General features: G+C 40.5%; 1 protein-coding gene across 2 annotated transcripts in view; it reads right to left on the bottom strand.

Annotated features, from left to right (window-relative positions):
• arl15a (ADP-ribosylation factor-like 15a) overlaps nt 1–21,002 on the bottom strand; it is a 128,691-nt gene that overhangs the window by 54,647 nt on the left and 53,042 nt on the right. For both annotated transcript variants that reach the window (XM_050050098.1, XM_050050097.1), the window contains exon 4: nt 10,808–11,016. In XM_050050098.1, coding sequence (XP_049906055.1) covers nt 10,808–11,016 — 209 coding nt within the window. The remainder of the gene's footprint in view (nt 1–10,807; nt 11,017–21,002) is intronic.

The raw sequence follows: 21,002 nt of genomic DNA on the forward strand, positions 1-21,002 counted from the left end.
GAAGATCAATAAAGAGAAAGAAAGGATATGAGGGGGCGCTTTTCCTGTTCAGTCATACGGGGAGTTTGACCACAAAGTTTCAACGCTTCTGTCTTCCATCAATGAGGGGAGTCATCACCGTGGTTCTCAAGGTTAGATAAAGCAGCCTCCCCTTTTTCCTCTGTTTACAGTGTTTTTTTCATTATCTCCATATTCTCTGTTTTCTCTTCCTGTTTCCAAATAAGTTTCCACCCTGTTCTTTCTCTCCCTCTCTGTGTATCACTCCTGGGCTCCATTTTTTTTTTTTTTGCACCGTTTCATTCTGTCTTCCATCTCTTCCTCAGATGACACAAGCACCAAAAGAACCGAAAAGATCTCTACCACTGCTGACTAACACTGACAGCATTTTCTAAAACAAGAGCCCCTCGTGGACGCAGTCCATTAGGCCCATCCATCCAAACAGACCTGCTTTGTTGAGGTGTTATATCAACAGGGTGACCTCCCCTCCACTCCTCCCCAGCTTCCTTGGGCCCCCCAACGGCAGGAGATTGATGTCAACAAGGAATTTTGTCCCACATTTCCTTCTACCTCCTCCAGACCCACCCTGCTTCTGAAAAACACTTGCACCATGCAGCACAGAGGGCCTCAGTGAGGCCTTAACAGGCCCGCTGAGCTGTGTTACCCCGTCGCCACCTTCCCTCACCCCTCGCTCTTGCAGTGCCAGAAACACCCTAAGTCACTAACGTGACACTGTAAACAAGGAGTGCCCCAGAAAACAGCGCTAGCAAATGCAAGTCTGTGTGTGAGTTAAGGAAATAAGCCACCTTGTTCTGTCAACAGAACGTTTGCTGTGAGAAGAAGGCCAGCGCGGAGACGTCATTTGTGTACAGTGTCATCGCCAGAAGAGCTGCCAATAGAATTCGGACCAACTAAATTTGGGCTTGTTTCAGGGGTGGTGCTTGTCAAACTTTCACAAGAAGCAAGAACCTGCAACGCAGCTGCTGTCTTTTGAGGTTTGCAGAGTTCAGATGGAGACAGTCAGGGGTCTGCAGCAGGACGTTTGCAAAATCCAATACGTGTTCCAATAAAACTCCGCAACAATACATAATTTCATTCATCTGTGGGCCCTAATCTGATTTTGCAATCTAGATCATGGACAGACCTTCGGTGACAGACACAAAACATGGCTTTCTCTACAGACTTCAATCCACGCTTGTAACACTATACACCATATAATAATTGTCCAAGGCATGTTTACAAATAGCATCTTTTAAAATGTCATATGGGATTTTCAACAAAACTGGCAACTGAAGTTTGGGGTTTCCATGATGACAGAAATATCAAAACAAATTATGAAAGAAAGAGTTAACTCCAAAGCTTTAAGTTTCCTTTTTAAAGATTTTTTATGTCATTAAATGTGTTTTCCATTCTGATGATTTTTTAAATTTCAATCACAGCTGTAAACCTCAATCAAAAAACTGTGTATCATGGTATATTTACAGCACTGTGATGTTAGATGGGTACAATATATCAGTCCCTAAGAATAATTAACATATGTTAACTTGTGGTCACATTTAAGGGCACGCCAAGTTTAATTTCAGAACACCTAACTAAATCCAATTTTATCCGTATATGCTTCAGCAAAATAAAGATTAAAGACTAACTGTTAGAGGGTCCCCATGAAACCATATTCCCATGTGAAAGATACTTGAGTTGAGGGATCGAAGGAGAACACTTTGGCAAGACCTGCAGCATTATATCCATGCATCACATATGGTATATACAAAACCTTACGCATGACTTCTTGTTTTAATTTAGAGTGACCTGTCTAATAAACATTTAGACATGCTTAAATCGTTTAAACATTTCAAAGGGATTACTAAGGATGTAACCAGACCGAGTTTTCCGGAGCAAATTGTTATGGTGGATCAAAGGTTATGACTCGAGTTGAAAAGGTTACTTTCAAAGTGTTACGGATTACAGTAATCTTAAACATTATTACAACCTTTACTCAGGAAAGAAAAATCTGTGATTATATTTATGACCTGCATTTCTCATGTAGTTATTTCAACAATTTACTTTCAGATGACTTCATATCTGCAGAATATAAAAAACAATAATCTAAAGGGAGGATTATTTCCGCTTTACAATGTAATATTGCTAGAATTATCATCTAGTTTGAACTTGGTAAAGAAACACTCACCTTCTCCCAAAATGAACAGCAGCTGTACACTGTTACTGCTCTAACCTGGTGATGACCTGATGAGTGTAAAGCTTCTATGAGGCAAAAGTTTCAGTGAAGTAGCTCCACTGGCCCAAAACATCTCGAAGCAATGTGCACTGACCCTTAGTAGGACTTGTTTACTTAGGAAAAAGCTAATGGAAATTCTAATAAATAATGAAGATACATAACATACTGGATATATATGGTGTCTCACAGGAGATCTCTAAAGGATACATGCACATGTGAGATCTTTTGGGTCCTGCGGAAACAGATGAGGCTGTGTGACTGATTCAGCCACTTTGTCTGGTACTGATGTGGGACAAGCTGAAAATGACGTGTGCAATAAATGTTAACCTAATTTCTCTGGACTTAAAGCCAGGTTTCTGGTCATAGAAAAGCATCATTGTACACTTTATACTTTTAAATGTAGTAACATATGGAAATCAGACATTTTCTGTCCTGGGAGCAGAGGCACACTACTGACATTACTAGTCAGTAACAACTTACATAAACATTGCATGCAATAGTCCACCTTCCACTTTCTCTTCCCCTCTCACTGACGCTTTCTCTAAAAAAACCCACACACACCTTGGAGAGCACAGTGACACTCAGCCCCTGTCTCTGTCTTTAGTGGGGTTTCCATCCAAATGTATCAAAATTTTTGAGCTAATTTTGTGAAAATGTGCATAAGAAAATGTGAATTTATGCACGCTTCCATTCGTTATTGTTTTGCAATTATTGGGAGTCAACAGGAAGAGCAGTAGGTGGTGCTTCTCGTGAAAAATTAACAAAATTAAAACACCCCCGTAGAAGAAGAGTGTGCCATAAGATGACGTCATAAGAGAGCGTCTTATGCCCACTGTAAACAACAACACACTCAACTGACAGATTCCTGATAAACCTGTCGGCTCTTGGGAGAACTCTGGTTAGCACTTTGTCAGCATTAACAACGTACCTAACCATCTTGAAGGAGAGACGACAAAGAAGAAGTTTAATGTTAAGAGTACTGTCAGAAATAGCTGGAAGGAGACCACCGCGTCGTTCTCCGTGTGTATGGGAACGTAGGCGTGTGAAGGACTTTTGGGAAGTAGTTGTCCAGCAGCATTTCACTCACGAACTCTGGCTGAAACATTTCCGTATGTCAAGGGCCACATTTGAGGATCTGTGTGCCGGTACGTCATCATTTATTTGCAAAACCTGTTTCCATAGCAAACAGTTGCATTTTATCGATACGCTGACAAATCCACCCCCTCTGAGCGTAAAAACTTTTTTGCGAATTTTCGGCCTTTTTTCGAATTTCTGGTGTTTCTATCCAAGTTTTTTTTCACAATTTTTGAAAATGTGAATAAAAATAGGTGGATGGAAACCCCACTTTTGTCTCGGTCCTGACAATTGTGTTACCATAATGCCTAACATTGGCAGTTTGCGGGTCAGGTTTGGGTGGTTGATTAACCTGGTCTTCAATAGATGAATTCGTTGGGCCATTAGGAACCTACCATTGTGCTAATTTTACATTCCTGTCAGCTCTGAGATTTGCAACCACGGGGGAGGACCTAAAGGACTTGAGTATTTCTGTAGTGATGTGTTTATTTTTTAAACCAATCAGCCTATTTGCTTTAAGCCTAGAATGTGACAAGTTTTTCATGTTTTCCTGTTATCATATTTCAAGAGAAACAGGAAATAGTTCGGATGTATATTCCTGGGAATGCTGTATCCCAGGATTTAACTCTAGTATATAAATTGCTGTACAGTATATATATAAAAAAAAATCAACTACAGCAGCTATGCAACAAATTCAACAGAGAGGTGGTTCACAGTGCAAGCACACATGCTCCAGTTAACCTACATAAATGAGTGTTAGTGTATGTGATTTTCAGAGGTGCAGCTGGACACACTGTACATAATCCGACACTTTCTAGGGTTCACTCCAAGGTCTTGCTACGATGCTTCCAACAAACCCGAGGATGATAAAATCTTGGAAATAGGAAGTGGCATATCTTCAATTGTGCTTTTATCCTCAGCTGAGGAGACACACTGCACTTACACTGGACCACAAAGGCCAGTGCTAAGAGTGGTTTGCCACCTGTTTCTGACATGTACCTGGGTACTTTTAGTGTAACTTTCATTTAATATTAAGCAACTCGGCTCTACACTAGAGCATTTTGACAACCTTTATCAATAATGAATGTGAACACATAAATATTCCCAAACTTCCTGAAGACAAACCATACACAGGTTAGGGGAAGGAACAATGTAACAGCTGGCACAAACCAGCAAGACCCTCTGAATTGTGCTAAGACAATTACAGGCAACTCTTTATTTACAATTACATTACAAATAGTAATTTTAGTGGTGATTAAGTGATGGTGAGATAGAGAGATAGAGGCTGCTATCATTCCAACAGAGTCATATGATTAGAAAACCTCTACAGCATAATACATAAATCTAATATTGCCATTTTGGGGATTCTGCAGGAGAGTTATGTGAATAAAAAAGCTTAGAAATGTTCATTTTCTCCCTGCTTTGGAAACATCACTGTGTGTTAAAGGGGGCCACTGACACAGAAAATTTGACATACCATCATCACAGCACTTCATGGAAACACACAAAGCCATCCTATGTGCCTTTTAGCACCACTTTGCATGAGTAAGTACCTGTTAATAAGCCAGCTGTTTGATCTTTAACGGTTTAACCCTGTTTTTCATTTGCATGTGCATGCTGTATAAATAATGTTTAGCTCATTTGATTCTTAGTTTATATTTTCAAGATGCAAAATCTCATAAAAGAGGCAAAAGCTCCTATAAAATGAACTAAAAGTGATACCATGGGAATCTGGGGAGACTGAAAATAAACTCCAGGAAGAGACCCCCGCGGATGTTGAGCAAATGTTTGGTTAACATATAGAGGGTTTGCCCTCTTGCACTCTCCAGTGGTTGAGTGGGCTCACTATTTCCACCCTTTTTTCTTTTTTATTTTTAACAGAGTGACACACGATACTACCTAAAGCCAGACTGTCATTAATGAGAACCAGCAAAGGTTACAGCTGCGATCATGAGCTCGACATACAGTACAGAGGCAAAGAAACAAGGTGTAAGGGAAGAGGTGGAGTCAATGGTTTATTTTGTTTCATTTTAGCAGAGATTACTCATGAGTCACTGAACACTAAGCTCCTTCAGTGACACAGCTATGAGTCAGATGATAATATGCACACACAGGCAAGGTAACACTCATAATAACCATGTAATTTAAAACACACAAATGTATTACAACAAACACACACTCTCAGAAAACCATGCCAATTCTCTTTTGTACCCAGAGCTGAGTTCAGTGCAAACACCGCAGCATCCTAGAAACCCTATAAAAATATGGTGTTAGACCTTTGATGGAAACAGAATCGATTAAAGATGTCTGTCACCACTGAAAGCAGATTTCAACACCTATTGTTAACTCTTAAGAAATCACCAGTTTGTCATAAATAAATCAATAACAGTATGTATGAATGTGTATGTTACCTGTTTTTGTAAAGGAAACTAAAATTAGCTCTATAACAACTGAAAATCTGCATGTATGGATTTCTTTTAATGTGTGTTTAATGTAAGTGCATGTGCGACATAAAGAGTGCAATGCAGCAGACAAATAAATACAAAACAGCAACATAGCCAATAGGTCTGGGCAGTATTAAGGTATAATGGTATACCAGGGTATTTAGAAATCCCTATGGTATGGTTTTTACTACTGTCAAATATGCGAACGCTTCTCTTCCTATTAAACTGATACAAAGATGCTGTATTGAGGCGATGTACTGTAGTGCACAGCACTTGCCACCAGAGGTCAGTCTCCTCTGGTAGAGCAGGCAGCTGAGGTGAGACAGATGATGACTGCAAGTGGTGGGGATAATGTTACAGGACTAGTAGAAAAAGAGAAATGCCTCTGCCCATTTGGGCATATTGCCACACATAACTTTATTTTTAGATGACTTCTTCCAACTACAAGAACAGTTCATTGGGCGTGAGTGGTATCTATATTTTTTATACCTTCTTCAAATTTTACAGGGGCATGACGGTACGAGTGTGTGGCACAACCCCATCCCTGACCAGCAAGTTCGCTACATCTGCAAACTCTTCTGGCTTTCAGATTAATACATGAATATAAACTCATAAAATGACAAGAAAGTAACATTATTAGACTTATTTTCCTTATTTAATAAAGTAATACAACTGTACAACCTCTAAATTCAAGTTTCAATGTTACAGCAACTTAAGACTAACATTAGCTTAATTCTCTCATTAACTCAGCCTGAAACAGACTTCATTCAAACTAAATAAACACAAAATAAAACTCACTAAAACCATCTTGGTTAGTCTTGTTAGTCATCTATATACATCTATATGGTCCACTGTTTCAGCAATCACCAACTGGTCCAAATAAACCCTTAATTCACCGTGTTAGAATTGAAAATACGCTGTTTTTCCATGTGGTCTTTTTCTCTCTGCTGTTGCTGGCTGGCTGTTTACAGTCCTGTAACATTAATTATCCCCACCCACCACCAACCTGGAATCCAGTGTCTGTCAGCTCCTGTTCCACCAGCAGAGACCAGAGACTGCCCTCTAGTGGCGTGTATTGCGAACTACATACAATGAGTTCAACAGAAAGAGGAGTGTTTGTATTTTTGACAGTACTGAAAATCTTACCGTTGGGATTTCTAAATACCCTGGAATATTGTAATACCATAATACCATCACCCAAGCCTATTATCAGGTGCATGATTTTATTCAACTGTCAGTCTGCCACCACTGTCTGCACATCATCTCACTGATGTGTTGGTCTGTCATCGGATCCACCAGAAAGAATCTATGGAAGATGGGTGCTTATAAGTATTTAAACCCAGCAAGACTCATCTAAGTAGGCTAACTGCATATCAGACAAACAGATTTGTAGGCTAGACAATCTCATTCATGCTACAATAACTTCTGTCAACAGCACCTCAGCTTTTTTTTTTTTTTTTTTTTATGAATACTGTCATATACTGTGTATCCCTGGAAAAAGTCAGGAAGATATGGCATGAAAAAAAGGTACTGCTCAAGCCTAATGGCCAACGAATAAATGTTCATATGCCCATTTACTGTATGTTCAGCCAATATTGGCATCCTCAGCTACCCTGATGGCCTCACTTTATGTAAGTCATTCATTCCGAACTGAAATGACCCTCTCAACACAATGCATGAAAGACCTTTAGGCGACAAAAGCCAGTCTCACGTGTCATCAGTGTTTGCAAACAGTTCAGAAAAGTCAATACTTCCAGTGACTGATGCGATGATGGGTCAAATACGGCAGAGGACACATCACGCTACAACCGGTGGACAAGTGTGGGCGGCTCACGGACTGGATTAATTGGCTTCGGTATGAGGGGCAACAAAGAGACCAGTGTTGTCGGGCTTAAAACAAGCAGTTGCCATTTAAAATATCAATAAGATTAGTAGGTTTCCGTGACTGTAGTGGCATGTGCTCAAGTGCAACCAATCCATACTAATTAGTTAAACTAAATTAAACTGACTCAGGTGGAGTCACTCCACAAATGCATTCAGTTAGGGTCACAGCAGAATCTGGTTCTGAGCTTTTCTCTCTATCATATCCCACGCAGCAGATTTCACATCACTGAAGAGCAGCAACACTGGTGGTCTCGGCTAGAAAATGCAGATGGTCGTCTCTACGGGAATCCATCTTTGTTATCCTTCAGAAACATTAAATAGGCCTCTGCAGATGATGCATGTGTGTGTTTGTGAGTGTGTGCATAGGAAAGTGAGGTTCCAGGTTTCTGAAACCTGAGTGAGCATTGCACAGGGAATGCTATCCATAACATCCTACTCTGAGAGGCTCCTTCTGTGAGGGAGGTGGAGTGGTAGAGCACGGCTAGCACAGACGAAGACAGAGAGAGAGAGGAAGGTGGGATAGACTACCCATAGTTCTGCTGTATTTCATTCCTGCCCCCACAAGCAGTGATTAATTCTGTCCTGAGGGGAGGTGGTGACATGACCTACTACTCCATGACTACTACATGACATTTCTACTATATTCTAACTATTACATCCTGTCTGTTGGTGGCAAACTGCTACTCGAGACAACGGAAAAAAATGACTGGAACAAAAGATGTGTAATCATGGGCTTCTGCGTTGGCCTGTGCTGGTAAGATGCTCAGTCAGAAGTACAGTGCTTCCTACTCAATATACAGAGACAAAGAGAAGCAAAACCTGCCCAACACAATATGGTAACTGCAAAACTAAAGACAAAAAATATGGATGAAACTGGAGTGAGAGTTAAACTCAGTGCTGATATGTTAATAATCACAGGGTCCCATGGGTCTATTTTCAAATGACATGATCTGACTAACTGAAATAAGAGCTACACTAGTTATACATCATATCTTTAGTTTTGAAGATCAAATGACAAACCTTGACCTGCCTAACAGCATATAACAGAGTCATAAACTTCAATAAGGGGAAAAACATACAGGCGGACAAGAAATTAGGAGGATCTGTGTTCCAGAGCTCAAAGGCTGTTTCATGGACCATTTACCGGCAAGGATTAAAAGCAAGCATGTTGGGAGCACATGCCCTGTGCGTTCTCTGACCCTGTTAAACAGATGAATGTTGAATGAAGTACTACAGAAACAAATGGTGACAGTAAACAAACTGATACGTTTTTTGAGACGGCCAAATCCGGATCATTGTTGGAAGGCGGCATCTTTGTGATAGACGTTTGATACGCACCAAACCATGACAGTGTTCTGCCTAGTCTCGCCCTACTAGGCTGTGATTGGTTGGTTTTTGTCACGTTGACAAATCAGAGTCTAAAGCGTTACCAGGTTAGGGGAAAGAGATCAAGGTTAGGATTCAAACCAGCTATTTACAGCACAGTAGGGTGGGACTAGGCGTTCTGTGGGTACATTCTAGCTTCAACCCAACTTTGTCCCCTGAATCCAGATCCCGAGGCATTCACAGAGTAGAAGAGTACAATATTCCCCAAGCCTGGGTCATCCCTGGGTTCTCCTCTTAGCTGGATGCGCCAGACAGGCATCCAATTAAGATTTCCTAACTGAGTTAACTGGCTCCTTTCAATTCGAAGGAGCAGTTGTTCCTCAAAGCTCATTCTGGATGTTAAAGCTCCTTAACTTGTATCTGCAGGTGAGCCAAAGACACCCTGCAAGAGAGATGTATTTCTGCTGCTCGTATCCATCACTTTATTCTTCAGTCACTAACTCCAGTATCCTTAGCCACTGGCACTGAAAACCTTCTGGCAACAACACCTAAGAGACACATCAATGGAGGGTTTCTAGAGGTAAGAGTTGGAGACTTTGTGTAAAGGGGCTTCAGCCAGACATTCACAGTTCACACACACTGTACATTTGGGTTAAGCTGCTTTTGCTGCCACTCGACTTGACTCACCACCGGGTGTTGATTAGTCAGCAGCACTTAGTAACTTATGTTCTAATGTCGTGTTTTTATGGGCAGCCCACAACTAGTACAGAAGTCTAAAAACACAACGCCACTCCGCAGGCCATTCAACCCAATCAGCCTCTTGACATCTCCCTTGTTCACCACATGAGCTTAAAATCCATTTGCAAACCTATAGCATCCACAGGCAGTGCCTCTCTCTCAGTGACATGTTGGGAACTCCTATCATCATACTCATAGGGTGTCTCTCATCCAACGCAACTCTAGAAAAGAAGAGTCCAGTCCAGGGGTTAAGTTAAGCATAGAGGGAAATCCAGTAATACCTAATTGGTACTGCTTCATGCTCTGTACTAGCTCCAGCTCCTTTCACAACAGTTAGGTGATATTTCACATCTTAAGAGCCACTTTTCATAATCATGGTTCAGCATGCCATGGCCTCAACCTTGGCCTGCCACCCACTTGGCAATGCACTAGACTACTACACTTAACCTCTGAGGGGGATGACCCACATGGCATTAGCCCCATGTTATTTGTTGCCTTACCAGGTCAAATCTGTATAGCCCAGCCACAAGGGACTTGCCTGCAACTGTTCAAAGCCTGGCTGCAGGAGGAGACCTTAAATTCCCTATTCCAGATGAGGTTTGCCTTTGCCCAAAACACCAATTTATAGAGATCTTTTGATCATTCTTAGTTTGGCCTCTTGCCGGGGGACCAATTTCCCTTAAGATACCCGACCTGGGGTGATGTCTCTAACATCACCGCTCCCAGGTTCACAGAGGCACACACAACCCCTAACACCACCACCACCACCACCACTAGAAAGTAGTGAATTTATGTCGTTTCTGAACAAAATTATAAGTCATTATGATGCACACTGTAGTTTGAGCTCTGCTCTGAAACCACCCACTTTTGACTCTACGCACAACTGTTTACTTGTACACAGAGTTAAAATGAAAATAGCCATGCATGTGTATGTGTATACTTATTTATTGGCAAGTATGTGTGTGAATGTCTAAAATTAAACAATGCTTTTTCTGACTTTGACAGATCTGTAGAAGCTGTGGTACTTATTTGTAAAATACATGAAGTTAACTGCAGTTAGTGATGCACAGGATGGAATAAACTGACAATCACTGTAAATGAGGCAGGTTACCTGGTTTGGCGTTCTTGCAGCGGGTTTGTCCTGGTGGTTGGCGAGGATGAGGAAAGGCAGTGTGCAGAGCTGCGGGTGCTGTAGGGCCGAGTGTAGCTCGTTACGGGCTGCCTCAAGGTCCTCATCCGATGAGGCACTGTCCAATACGAAGACTACACCCTGTGACCCCTGGTAGTAACGACTCCAGTATTTCTTGATGTTGTCGGCTCCTGCAGAGAGATACAAAAACATTTTTCTATTAAATAAATAATGAATATAAAAGATGTTAGCAATTACTGCTGTAACGTTTGAAATGGTGTTCGATCATTTGGGCAAAAATAATCAGGATACATCCAATTTTAAAAGACAAACATCCATAGTATTTGTTAGACATGATTCGGGTAAAACCAAAACCACTAAGCCTTGCGGTATAAAGTTCAAACTACCTCTTTTCCTGCCAAATTTCTCGGCAGCTCCTTAGCTCATTGTTAAGACACAGGAGTGAATCTCCCAAGTCCTTTAAGTAAATACACATACTCACTGGATTATTCAAATGGAGTCTGGGCTTGTTTTCAAGGCCACACTGACACTGAGTTCACAAAGAACGACATATGGTTCCTTTATTGTGTGCTGATTTAAGAATGTCCTTTCATAACAGTTTGGCTCACAGCAACTTTATTTGTTAGTGTAAGTAAGTAATAATACTTAGTAGTAATTTGAGTGAGAAACCTACATGGTTACAAAATGTGTTCCTGTTGTTCCTTTTGTCCTTTTGCTTAGTGACAGTGAAGGCAAAGCTTTTGCAGAGGAAATACATTTTCACAAACATCTCCTGTGCTCTTTCTGCAATGTAGTGGCATTTGATCAGGGTCTGGTCAAATCCCACCTGCTGTGTAGCATTGGTAGAAACTAACCCCAACACCACAACCATTTCTCACCTGAAGCAAAACATTGTCATGTGATTAGTAGAGCTTAGTGGCACCAGTTAACTGCATGTCTTTTCCTGATTAGAATCTTTTGAAAGACATTTTTAGGTCTTTCTTGCCTAATTGATAGGACAGTTGTTAACATGAAAGGAGGAAAGAGAGTGGAATGACATGCAGCAAAGGGCTGGAGGTTGGAATCGAGCCCGTGGCCGCCGCAGCAAGGACAGGGCCTTTGTACATGGGGTGCCTGCTCTACCAAGTGAGCTAATGGGCGCCCCCTGATTAGACAATTTTCGGGGCAATAAAGTCCATTAAGAATCTTCAGCAACCATGCCTGTCGAAAAATAATCCTTTCAAAGTAAACACAGTTTTTCAATCAGAAGTTCCAACGAAAGAATCATGGGTGAATTCACAAAACTTTTGCCGCCACTAAACTGCACAAATAAGAACAAACTGTTAAAATTGGTAAACAGGTTTTTTTCGTCCAGTGGGAAAGGGGCTAACTCTCATAGCAGCCACGAACGGTGAACGACACCTTAGACTGTACTGCAGAGCAAACAGCATCTCTGTGCTCCTGTGGTATCTTTCCCATATTTGAATTAGGTAGTAGGCATACATGTGACACAAAATTAGCCCCTTTCTATGCTAATAAGCCTAATCTCAAAAACAGTCTAATTCAAGAAGATCAGTGCTACTAGCCACATGCAGTTACACTGAAGTTATTAGCATCTTCAAAGAGTTGGTGGTAACTCTGTCGTGCTTTAATTTCTTGTCTGAAGTTTTAAGGAATGCCTCAGCACCTCGTCAGTCGGGGCCTGTAGCTCGCGGTTGGGAAATTTCAGTTTTCTTTTTCTCTCTGCCATCGATCACTCTATTGTGTTCATTGCACAAAGGCAACATTTACCACATACATAATTGCAATCAGATGCAAAAGGGGCAGACTGCACTTAGTTGCAAAACTTTATAGGCATGTTTGCGCTGTAATATCATTAGGGCAATAAGTTTTCTGAACTGGACCTTGACACTAGGGCTGCAATGATTAGTCGACTAATCAATGACTAATCAACTATTAAAATAATCTGTGACTATTTAAGTAGTCGACTTATCGGTTTGAGTCATTTTTCATAGAAAAGTACTATGAAAGTACCCCAACATACTCTTGCAGCTTCTTACATTCAAATATTGGCAGCTTTACACACTCTCCCATGACGGTGAACTAAAAGCCTTTGGCGCGAGTATGAAACAAGATTCTTTGTAAATTCATCCCCCAGTCTGTTTTGTGCCGGAGCTGCATCACAAACTATGGCTTAATCGCTGAAATACATTAAAAGTGATTCAAATAAACACCATATTATACCAGAGGTAATAAAAACCAGTAGAGCAACCTTGTAGGTGCTTTTACATTTCACATTAAAGTATATCAATCAATTGAATTCATGCTGCAGTTAAAATGGCCAAGTTAATTAATTCAATACCACTTATCATAGACCATACTCTTCCAAAGCCTGCATAAAACAACTGCATTATCACTTGGCAAAACTCAATATGAACACAGTGAAGCTGGCAGCAACCAGACACTACAAAGACAGAGTCTGAGTAGCAGGTAGAAAACCCCACTCCACCCTGCCTACATGACGCGTCGCCTCCATGCCACATGCATCTTAGCTGTAATTTTCTGTCACTGTGGATCTGAAAATGCTCACCCTTTTACAAACACGTACACAACCTGTCCTTCTTTGTCACACTACCATTCAGTCCATGAAGAAAAAAAGTTAAGGTTAAGAATGACAGCCAGATGACGGCTTCTGCCATCGCCCTCTCTTCATTGATGCTGACAAACTTACTCAGCACCACAAACCATGATATGCTAGTCACATCCTACATGTTACTCATGCTCCTTCAGCACTGGGACATCTTGCTCCTGTGACTACTGGAATCCATTGTAACTGACTGAACACACGTTGACCACAGCCGCTGATCTCCTTTAATGAGGAAACTACACATTTCAAGCCGACAGCAGGTGAGTTTTTGTTTTTTTTTAACTCAAAAGATAGATGTAAATTGAGGTGTCAATACAGACAGTTTGTCCTTAATGTGAAAAAAATAACAATTATCTTGGAATTCAGAACTTTGTACTGAGTGTAGATATTTTACTTATCAAGACCTTGAAGTAAGGCAGGAAGGAGGGGGAACGTTTTACAGCTAACTTAAAAAACCAACCGTCAACAACTTTCTTTGGTGTCTTAACTTCAGCACAGCATTGGCTATTGACCTCTTTTATATTGTCTAATATAAAAAACAAACAACTTGTCAACTGCTCTTGCACGTCATTTACACTTCATTAACTCAGTTAAATGCTGTCCTTTTAACAACATGTTTTCCATTTAATCGTTTTAAATGTTTGTCCTACACGCTCACCAAACTTGTCAGCACTGCATACACAACTACAAAGGGTCCTATCACATTGCATACGCAAGTACATACATTTGCTTTTAACGAGGTTGTACTTTCTCTGGTTAAAATTATCCTCCTCCGTCTGGTGAGGTTACTTCCTTTGCAAACTTGTGAACTGTTGTTTTGTTATTGTTGCTCATAGTAAGATAACTGCCAAGAAGTGACGAACTGTGAGGCTGGCAAATGTTTAAACATCACGAAGTGCTCTCAGTGACATTTACCTCCCTCCCCTCGTGCTCTCACTCCCGTCCGTCCCTCCCTCCCTTCCTTCTTTCCTCCCCCACTCTTTCTACTCACACCTCTCACTGGAGTGGAAAGCTATCAGACAAAGTGGCACTTGAGAGATTGACTAGGAAGTTTCTCTCATCTTTGCCTGGAAATGGTGGAATGTCCGTCACATCTCATTGGGTCTCGTTGGCAACTTCTGCCACCTATTGGCCTGACAGGAGGATTTCCAAACATGACATCATGATTCTTGGGGGGGATGCTGGCAGCCTTACTACATATCATTAATCAAATAAGTGCACCATGAGCAAGACCTCATGCCTTTGCTCCTTTTTCTCTCTTTCTTTCTACTTTTATGCTCTTTAACACTTTTATGCATCTCTATATATAGCTTGTAATTTAATCAATTATTTAAAAACATTAAAACAGGTTTAAACTTTTAGATTTCACTGAAACCAAATAAGCCAAAAGTCCACAGTGCAGCACGAGAGGTAAAAATAGCATGTCAATGAGAGTCATGTCTCTTAGTGACCCTGTCAAAGACTGACTCATCAGTTGGGAGCCTTATTGCCTCATTCACTCACTGTATGGGTTTTGACTGTATAAATGAAACAATGAATGGCTCTGGCAAAATCAAACACCTCACTGAATCATGAACTAACTTAACTCTTTGTACTCAACTCATTAAAAGTATCACACAGTAAGGTCCAATCTTGTGGCATGTTTGGTTGGATGCTCCTGAAGTCCGAGTCTGCGACTGGATTTGCAATTAAATATTTTCTTTGTATCCGTGTTCCCTAAATGTTTCGTGTCTGCTTCTAACTTAAGTCACATTTCGCATTTCCCAGAATAGCCATCAACATCCCTCCCTGTGCCTGGACTTGATGCATTTAGCTGTTGGTCTAATGTGTAGGTGCAGGGAGCAACAAAACAAGCTATCGTGTTATTAATGGCAAGAGAGCAACAATTTCCAGTCAGGACAAAATATCATAAAACATATCTTGTGGCTGCATTACATAATTGTCTACTGAGGCTACCCCTGGCCAAAGAAATCAATGTCTTTTGCTTTCCTGTGATGGATTTAATCCCTGTTTGTGTTGTTAAAGTTTTGCAAAATGGTGCATCAGCTATGGGGTATTTTTGCTTCAGTTTTGAGTGAATACACCTAAAACTTTCTGTTTATCGCTAGTGTTTGGACAAGATTATTAATAAGTTATCCTTTTAAACTTTACCACAGCTTTCCTGAAAATATCCTAACATATAGATACAATAGAATATAGAAGCAGACTAAAAATGCACAAGAAAAACAAATGTGTTTCAGTATGACTTGAACACTGCAGATATATTTTCTACATAAGACAACATGTTAGTCACATGTTACTCATGGTTTCTGTATGATTCCAACAATGTTACACTGTGGAAAAAAACAAGTGTATGATGTCAGTGTGTGACGACAGAAAGCAACCCTCTCTGGGATCAAATGGATAGAAATCTGATCTGAGGAAAACACCTCGCCCAGCCCACCCATCCCTCCCTCCCTCTCTCACTCACTCAACACCAAGTGAGACTTTTTCAACCGCCTGTAGCAAATGAAGACGAGCTATAACAAGGAGCTTAATTACTTATTCAATGTACACCATATGAATGCTTAATGTGTATGCATGGTTTGAGGTCTGGGAGACCTGCATCTTAATGACTGTATATGTTTCACAGGCATTTGTTGATTCATTGCATATGCACGGCTGACTGCTACAGACCACTGTAATGTGAAACGCTTACCAGAGCTACCAGTCATTACTGATGCAGCCACTTTCCCTGTCCATTAAATATTTCTTGTAATTCTTTTCTGGTGTGTTGTCAGACAGAAAAGTTTCACACAGCTTTATGCTCATCAGGTCATGATGAGTAAAGCCTCTAGCTGTGGTTTTTAGGGGTAACATGATTAGCTGATGAACGGACTGACAGAATTTTATTCAGCAACTAAAATGACAAATATTACTTAGGTCCAGCTTTTAAAATGTAAAGATTTGTCTGATGTTACAGCACATTGTTCATTTTATGGCTCTTGGCTCTTCGGCCTTCGGAAATTTAACAGGCAGTTTCACAATTTCCGCCATTTTAAGGGCAAAATAATTAGTCAATTCATTGAAAATAAAGATCTGTAAATGAATCTATAATAAAAATAATTGTTAGTTTCAGCCGTAAAACTTTTAAGACTTTGCTAAAATGATGAAATGCTAAAATTGAGAAGCAAGCACAGTATGGCACCTTACTTACCACACAATATTATCAGAAAACAGCATCATGTTTCATCTTACAAAGTCTAATAAATGACACAAATACACTTTATAAAATGGGTATGTTTATGTTCAAATTGGTGTATTGCAAATCTATCTAGTCTTTGTTGTGTATTTGATTATCTTTATTTAGCCAAAGTCTGATTTTGTTGAGGGATCGTGGGGTTGGAGAGAAAAACTGAGGCTGAAAACATGTTGTCAACAGAGAATAGTAAAATTTAAAGATTCTCTGGAAGTCATGATGCCAATAATGCAGGAAGAGGGGAAAATGGGAAAAGCAGACGTCCACTGGTTACGCAAACACAAGAGGCAATGGTGTTTGAGTGATCAGGTTTCTTTTTTCTTTAGCACAGTGTAACTACGAATTAATAAACAAAACTTTGAGACAATTGCCAGTAAAACACACGCAAGCAATTACATTGTAAAAATCAAAAGCAGACAGTCTTCTTAATTCAGATTTCCTTTCAATGTGTTTAATGACTCGTGTTCCTGAGCTCATCTCCAAATTCAAACAGCCTGTGATGGTCTACATGTCAAAAATGAGTCAACATAGTTGACACTTGCTACCCTATATTTCCATTTGGTCTAAATTAGGCTACTGTTGAGGCTTGTTCTGTTTGTTGTTGGGTATCGATGCAGGTATGGTTTCAGATTCACCGTCAGCTTCAACCACACTTTCTCATACATGTCTGCCTCCCATCGCTCATGCTTTTTGCCAGCTTTTTACCTTGAACGAAATGCAAACATGTTGCTAATCATGTCTTTTTTTCACTCTTGAAAGTTGAAACACTGAAAGCAACCCTCTTTGAAGTCTCCCTAACGAAAAACAGACTGTTTTTTTTTTTTTCTCTGAACAAAACAGCTACAATACGGTGATGGGAGGGAGCGCTGGGAGTGAGGGAGGCCTCTTGTAATAAAGTTTGCTTACTTCACTGAGGAGTGACCTGGGGCTGGAGCTGGAGTGAGGTGGAAAACACTTCAGCTGTTGATACACTCATCAACCTGCAGTCTCAGCAGTGTCTGTTTTTAAGTAAACAGTTCCTGTGTGAGGCCTGGTCTCAAACACACATCAATCCCTCTCAGTTATGCACATAATCAAAAAATCTGGTTTACAGAAATGTGCCACCTCTTAAGATCTGAGATCGATAAGTTGTAATTTGGTTTTCGCTCTTTGCCACCCAGGACCCCTGCTTTCCTTTGGGTGAGCTATTTTCATAATGTGCCACTGGGACTGGCACAGCTGTTTGTGGTTATGGACAAGTAATGTGACTGGTTGAAATTGCAGTGATTAATCATCACAATCTTTCTATTTATATTCCACGTTACAGGACCCACACGTAGGCTGCTGTGCCCATATAATATCAAGAGCACATGTACATGTCCTCGATGTTATTGCACATTTCACGTAGCACTTTGCAAATTCATTGCTAAAATACTTGCTTAGAAATTTGAACTTCAAGACTTGGTTTGGCTAATGCCCTTTCAAGACATTAATGGGCTGTCCCTTATAGTATCTATGATGCACTGTTCACCCACTATCAACAAAAAACCCAACATCAAACAGGGTAATATCCTTGAATGAGGCCTCCAATAGAGATCGGTTACACGTTGGTCCTCAGAACTCAAAATCAGAACAGTCTGCGACTGTCGGCGTCTGCTTCAAACCCAAATGACAATTTACAAATTATTTCATTTTTGGTCAAATCTCCTCCAATGCAAAGGAAAAGCTTCCCGGTTGGGCAAAGTAACACACACTGTGGTCCTATTTGATAGTAATAAGAACCACATTGGGTCTGCCATAGCTACGATGTAGTGGTTTTGCTCTGGGACGTGCTCACATACTTCCTTTGCCTGTTGGTGGTCACAGACAATGGGTAAATGTTCTGTGATGTTCCTGCATCTTGCTCATCATCCCTGATATTTTCTGTATGTGTATGTGAAGGACTAAGAATGGATAAGATGGACTCTATATATGTGCCATGAACTGCAGTGACAAGTTCAAGTTTAAACACATCTTTCACATTAACACACATCGCATATGCCGAACACTCATTGAAGCAAATCTTTTCATATAAATTGTCTGATTACTGGAACATAGAAAAGGTATTAGAGAGCCTGGTGACAAATACTGTTTAATCAAGAACATGGCATATGCACATATCTACTTCAAATCAAAACCCTCAACAGCAACGAGTGGTGATTATTACGACCACTTCTTCATCAGCTGTCAATGCGTGGCATGAATGCACACTGTGAAATGGCCCGTCTAGACTTGACGTCATGTCACTGTCCAGACGTATACGCACACACTCATGCACGCACTTAATAGATTCCTCTCTGTGTCCCCGGAGGTGCCCTTCCCACCTAATCCCTGTACCTGGCACCAGCTGGGTACCAAATGCCTGCCAGATGAAAGATCGCCAGATGCAAAATTCTCAATGTCGACTTACTGAATAGGCTTTATTACGCTTTATTCAGATGAGTACAAAGAGCTTTCGTTTTACAATGCCGATGCCCAATTTTGCTGCCCCACTGTTTAAATGAATGGCGATTTCATCTCTTCATGCTGGCAATCTTAAAATGAAAATTCTCTCTGAATATCTATTTGATTCTGGATTAAATTTTTAAATTACTTAGTAATACAAGGTGCCATACAGGTGATACTGCCTTGCTGTGCCAGAGTGCACAGTGGCTAGAGTATAAAATGATTTTTCCACTTTTATATCTCTACTAACCTCTACCATATTTCTAAACCAAGGTTGGCATATCGTTCATGCACTAGTGAGAGGTGACACTGCAGCGTTTTTTTTTTTTTAACTCGTGGCTCAGAGAGAGGACAGACTGTAGTGACAGACCACACAGTTTGTCTTTTAGCGTGCACGTGTGTCTGATTTTTTTAAAACAGTCTGCTGTTCAGCTGTGGAGGCTGATTTATTTAGACTTATTTGTTTCAGATTAAGCTTTAGCTGGACTTTGGGTTTAATTATTTTGTTCTTTCATCCTGCCACATTGCTGTCACCAGGATACTTTCCCTGTTTAAAATGAAATGCACAGATGTGGAAACCCTGTTAGGAAATCAAGCTTCTTCAGGAAGAATCTAGCTGTATTCAACGCGTTCTTCTTAATCCTTTACGTCAGTTAAAGGAACTAGATTCCTCACCTACATTATATCAAAGAAATCAGGGCACTGCAGAAAGCTGACAATAACTAGGCCATTTACAAGCATGTAAACACACTAAATGATAAGACAGACAGAGAAGTCCTGCTGGATAATGACTGGGAGGCAGTGTGCTTTATCACAGCCAGACAATGTGTTCAAATCAATAAGCAAGGAGAGCCTGACGGGAATGAAGATTGAAAGAGAGACAAAACGAGAGACAGAGAAAGCACAAATGGTGGAGAGAAGAGGCGATGGGAGAGGAAGAAAACAAAAACGGAAACCAGAGGTGAAGATAAAGAAAGAGAACAAATGAAAACAAGAGAGCAGGGACCTCAATTACAAATGCATGAGTGAGACAAATGTATAGCCTGGTCTGAATCATTGCAAGCACCATACATCAGGGTTACCTGCACATAAGCTGCTTTGTGCCTCTAGTTTAAAAGGACAGCTTGCGCTTATGACAATCTGGAGCAGTGCTATCGAGGCAGGGAGAGTTAAAAATGCATTACAAGGCTTAGCAACCATATAAGTTACAGTCAACTACACTTCCATGGGTTCAAAGTGAGGGCGCTCCAATTGATCGGCCATCGATTGTTAGTGGATGATAATCACAGTTTGATCAGTGTTCTTTAAGAAAGTCGATCATAAGAGACAATCAGTTGATGCAAAACAGACAATTTCTCTATGTGCAGCTTGAATGCAGATGAAATATTATAGCCTAGTTGGCAAATATGAGTGTGTGTGTGTTTTCGTGTGAGTGAGAGAGAGAATGAGAGAGAAGAGCATATTGGAGTTGCAAATGTCGGTTATATGCTGGAGGATGCAGACGTGAAACTGTAGTGGGGCAAGTAATGACTCAGCCTGTGTTTTCCACCAGATAACGCTAAGATAAAATCTTATAAGTCTGACTAAAATAACAAAGCTATTGGTTTTGGCTAGACGAGATTGAATGAAATGTTCAGTATAATCTGGTGACTAAGGAAGACTAAAATATCAGAAGTCTCATTGACCAAAACTAAACTATTTGGGCATTTTAGTCTAATCTATTAGACTTAGATAAGACTTAAATGCCCAGACATTTTGTCAACTAAAAGTTCACCTGAAAAAATGCTGACAAAACTAGCACTACTTGTCAAAGTATAATTTGTTCTAAC

Source organism: Epinephelus moara, chromosome 8, assembly GCF_006386435.1.
Source record: "Epinephelus moara isolate mb chromosome 8, YSFRI_EMoa_1.0, whole genome shotgun sequence".
NCBI classification, from domain to species: domain Eukaryota; kingdom Metazoa; phylum Chordata; class Actinopteri; order Perciformes; family Serranidae; genus Epinephelus; species Epinephelus moara.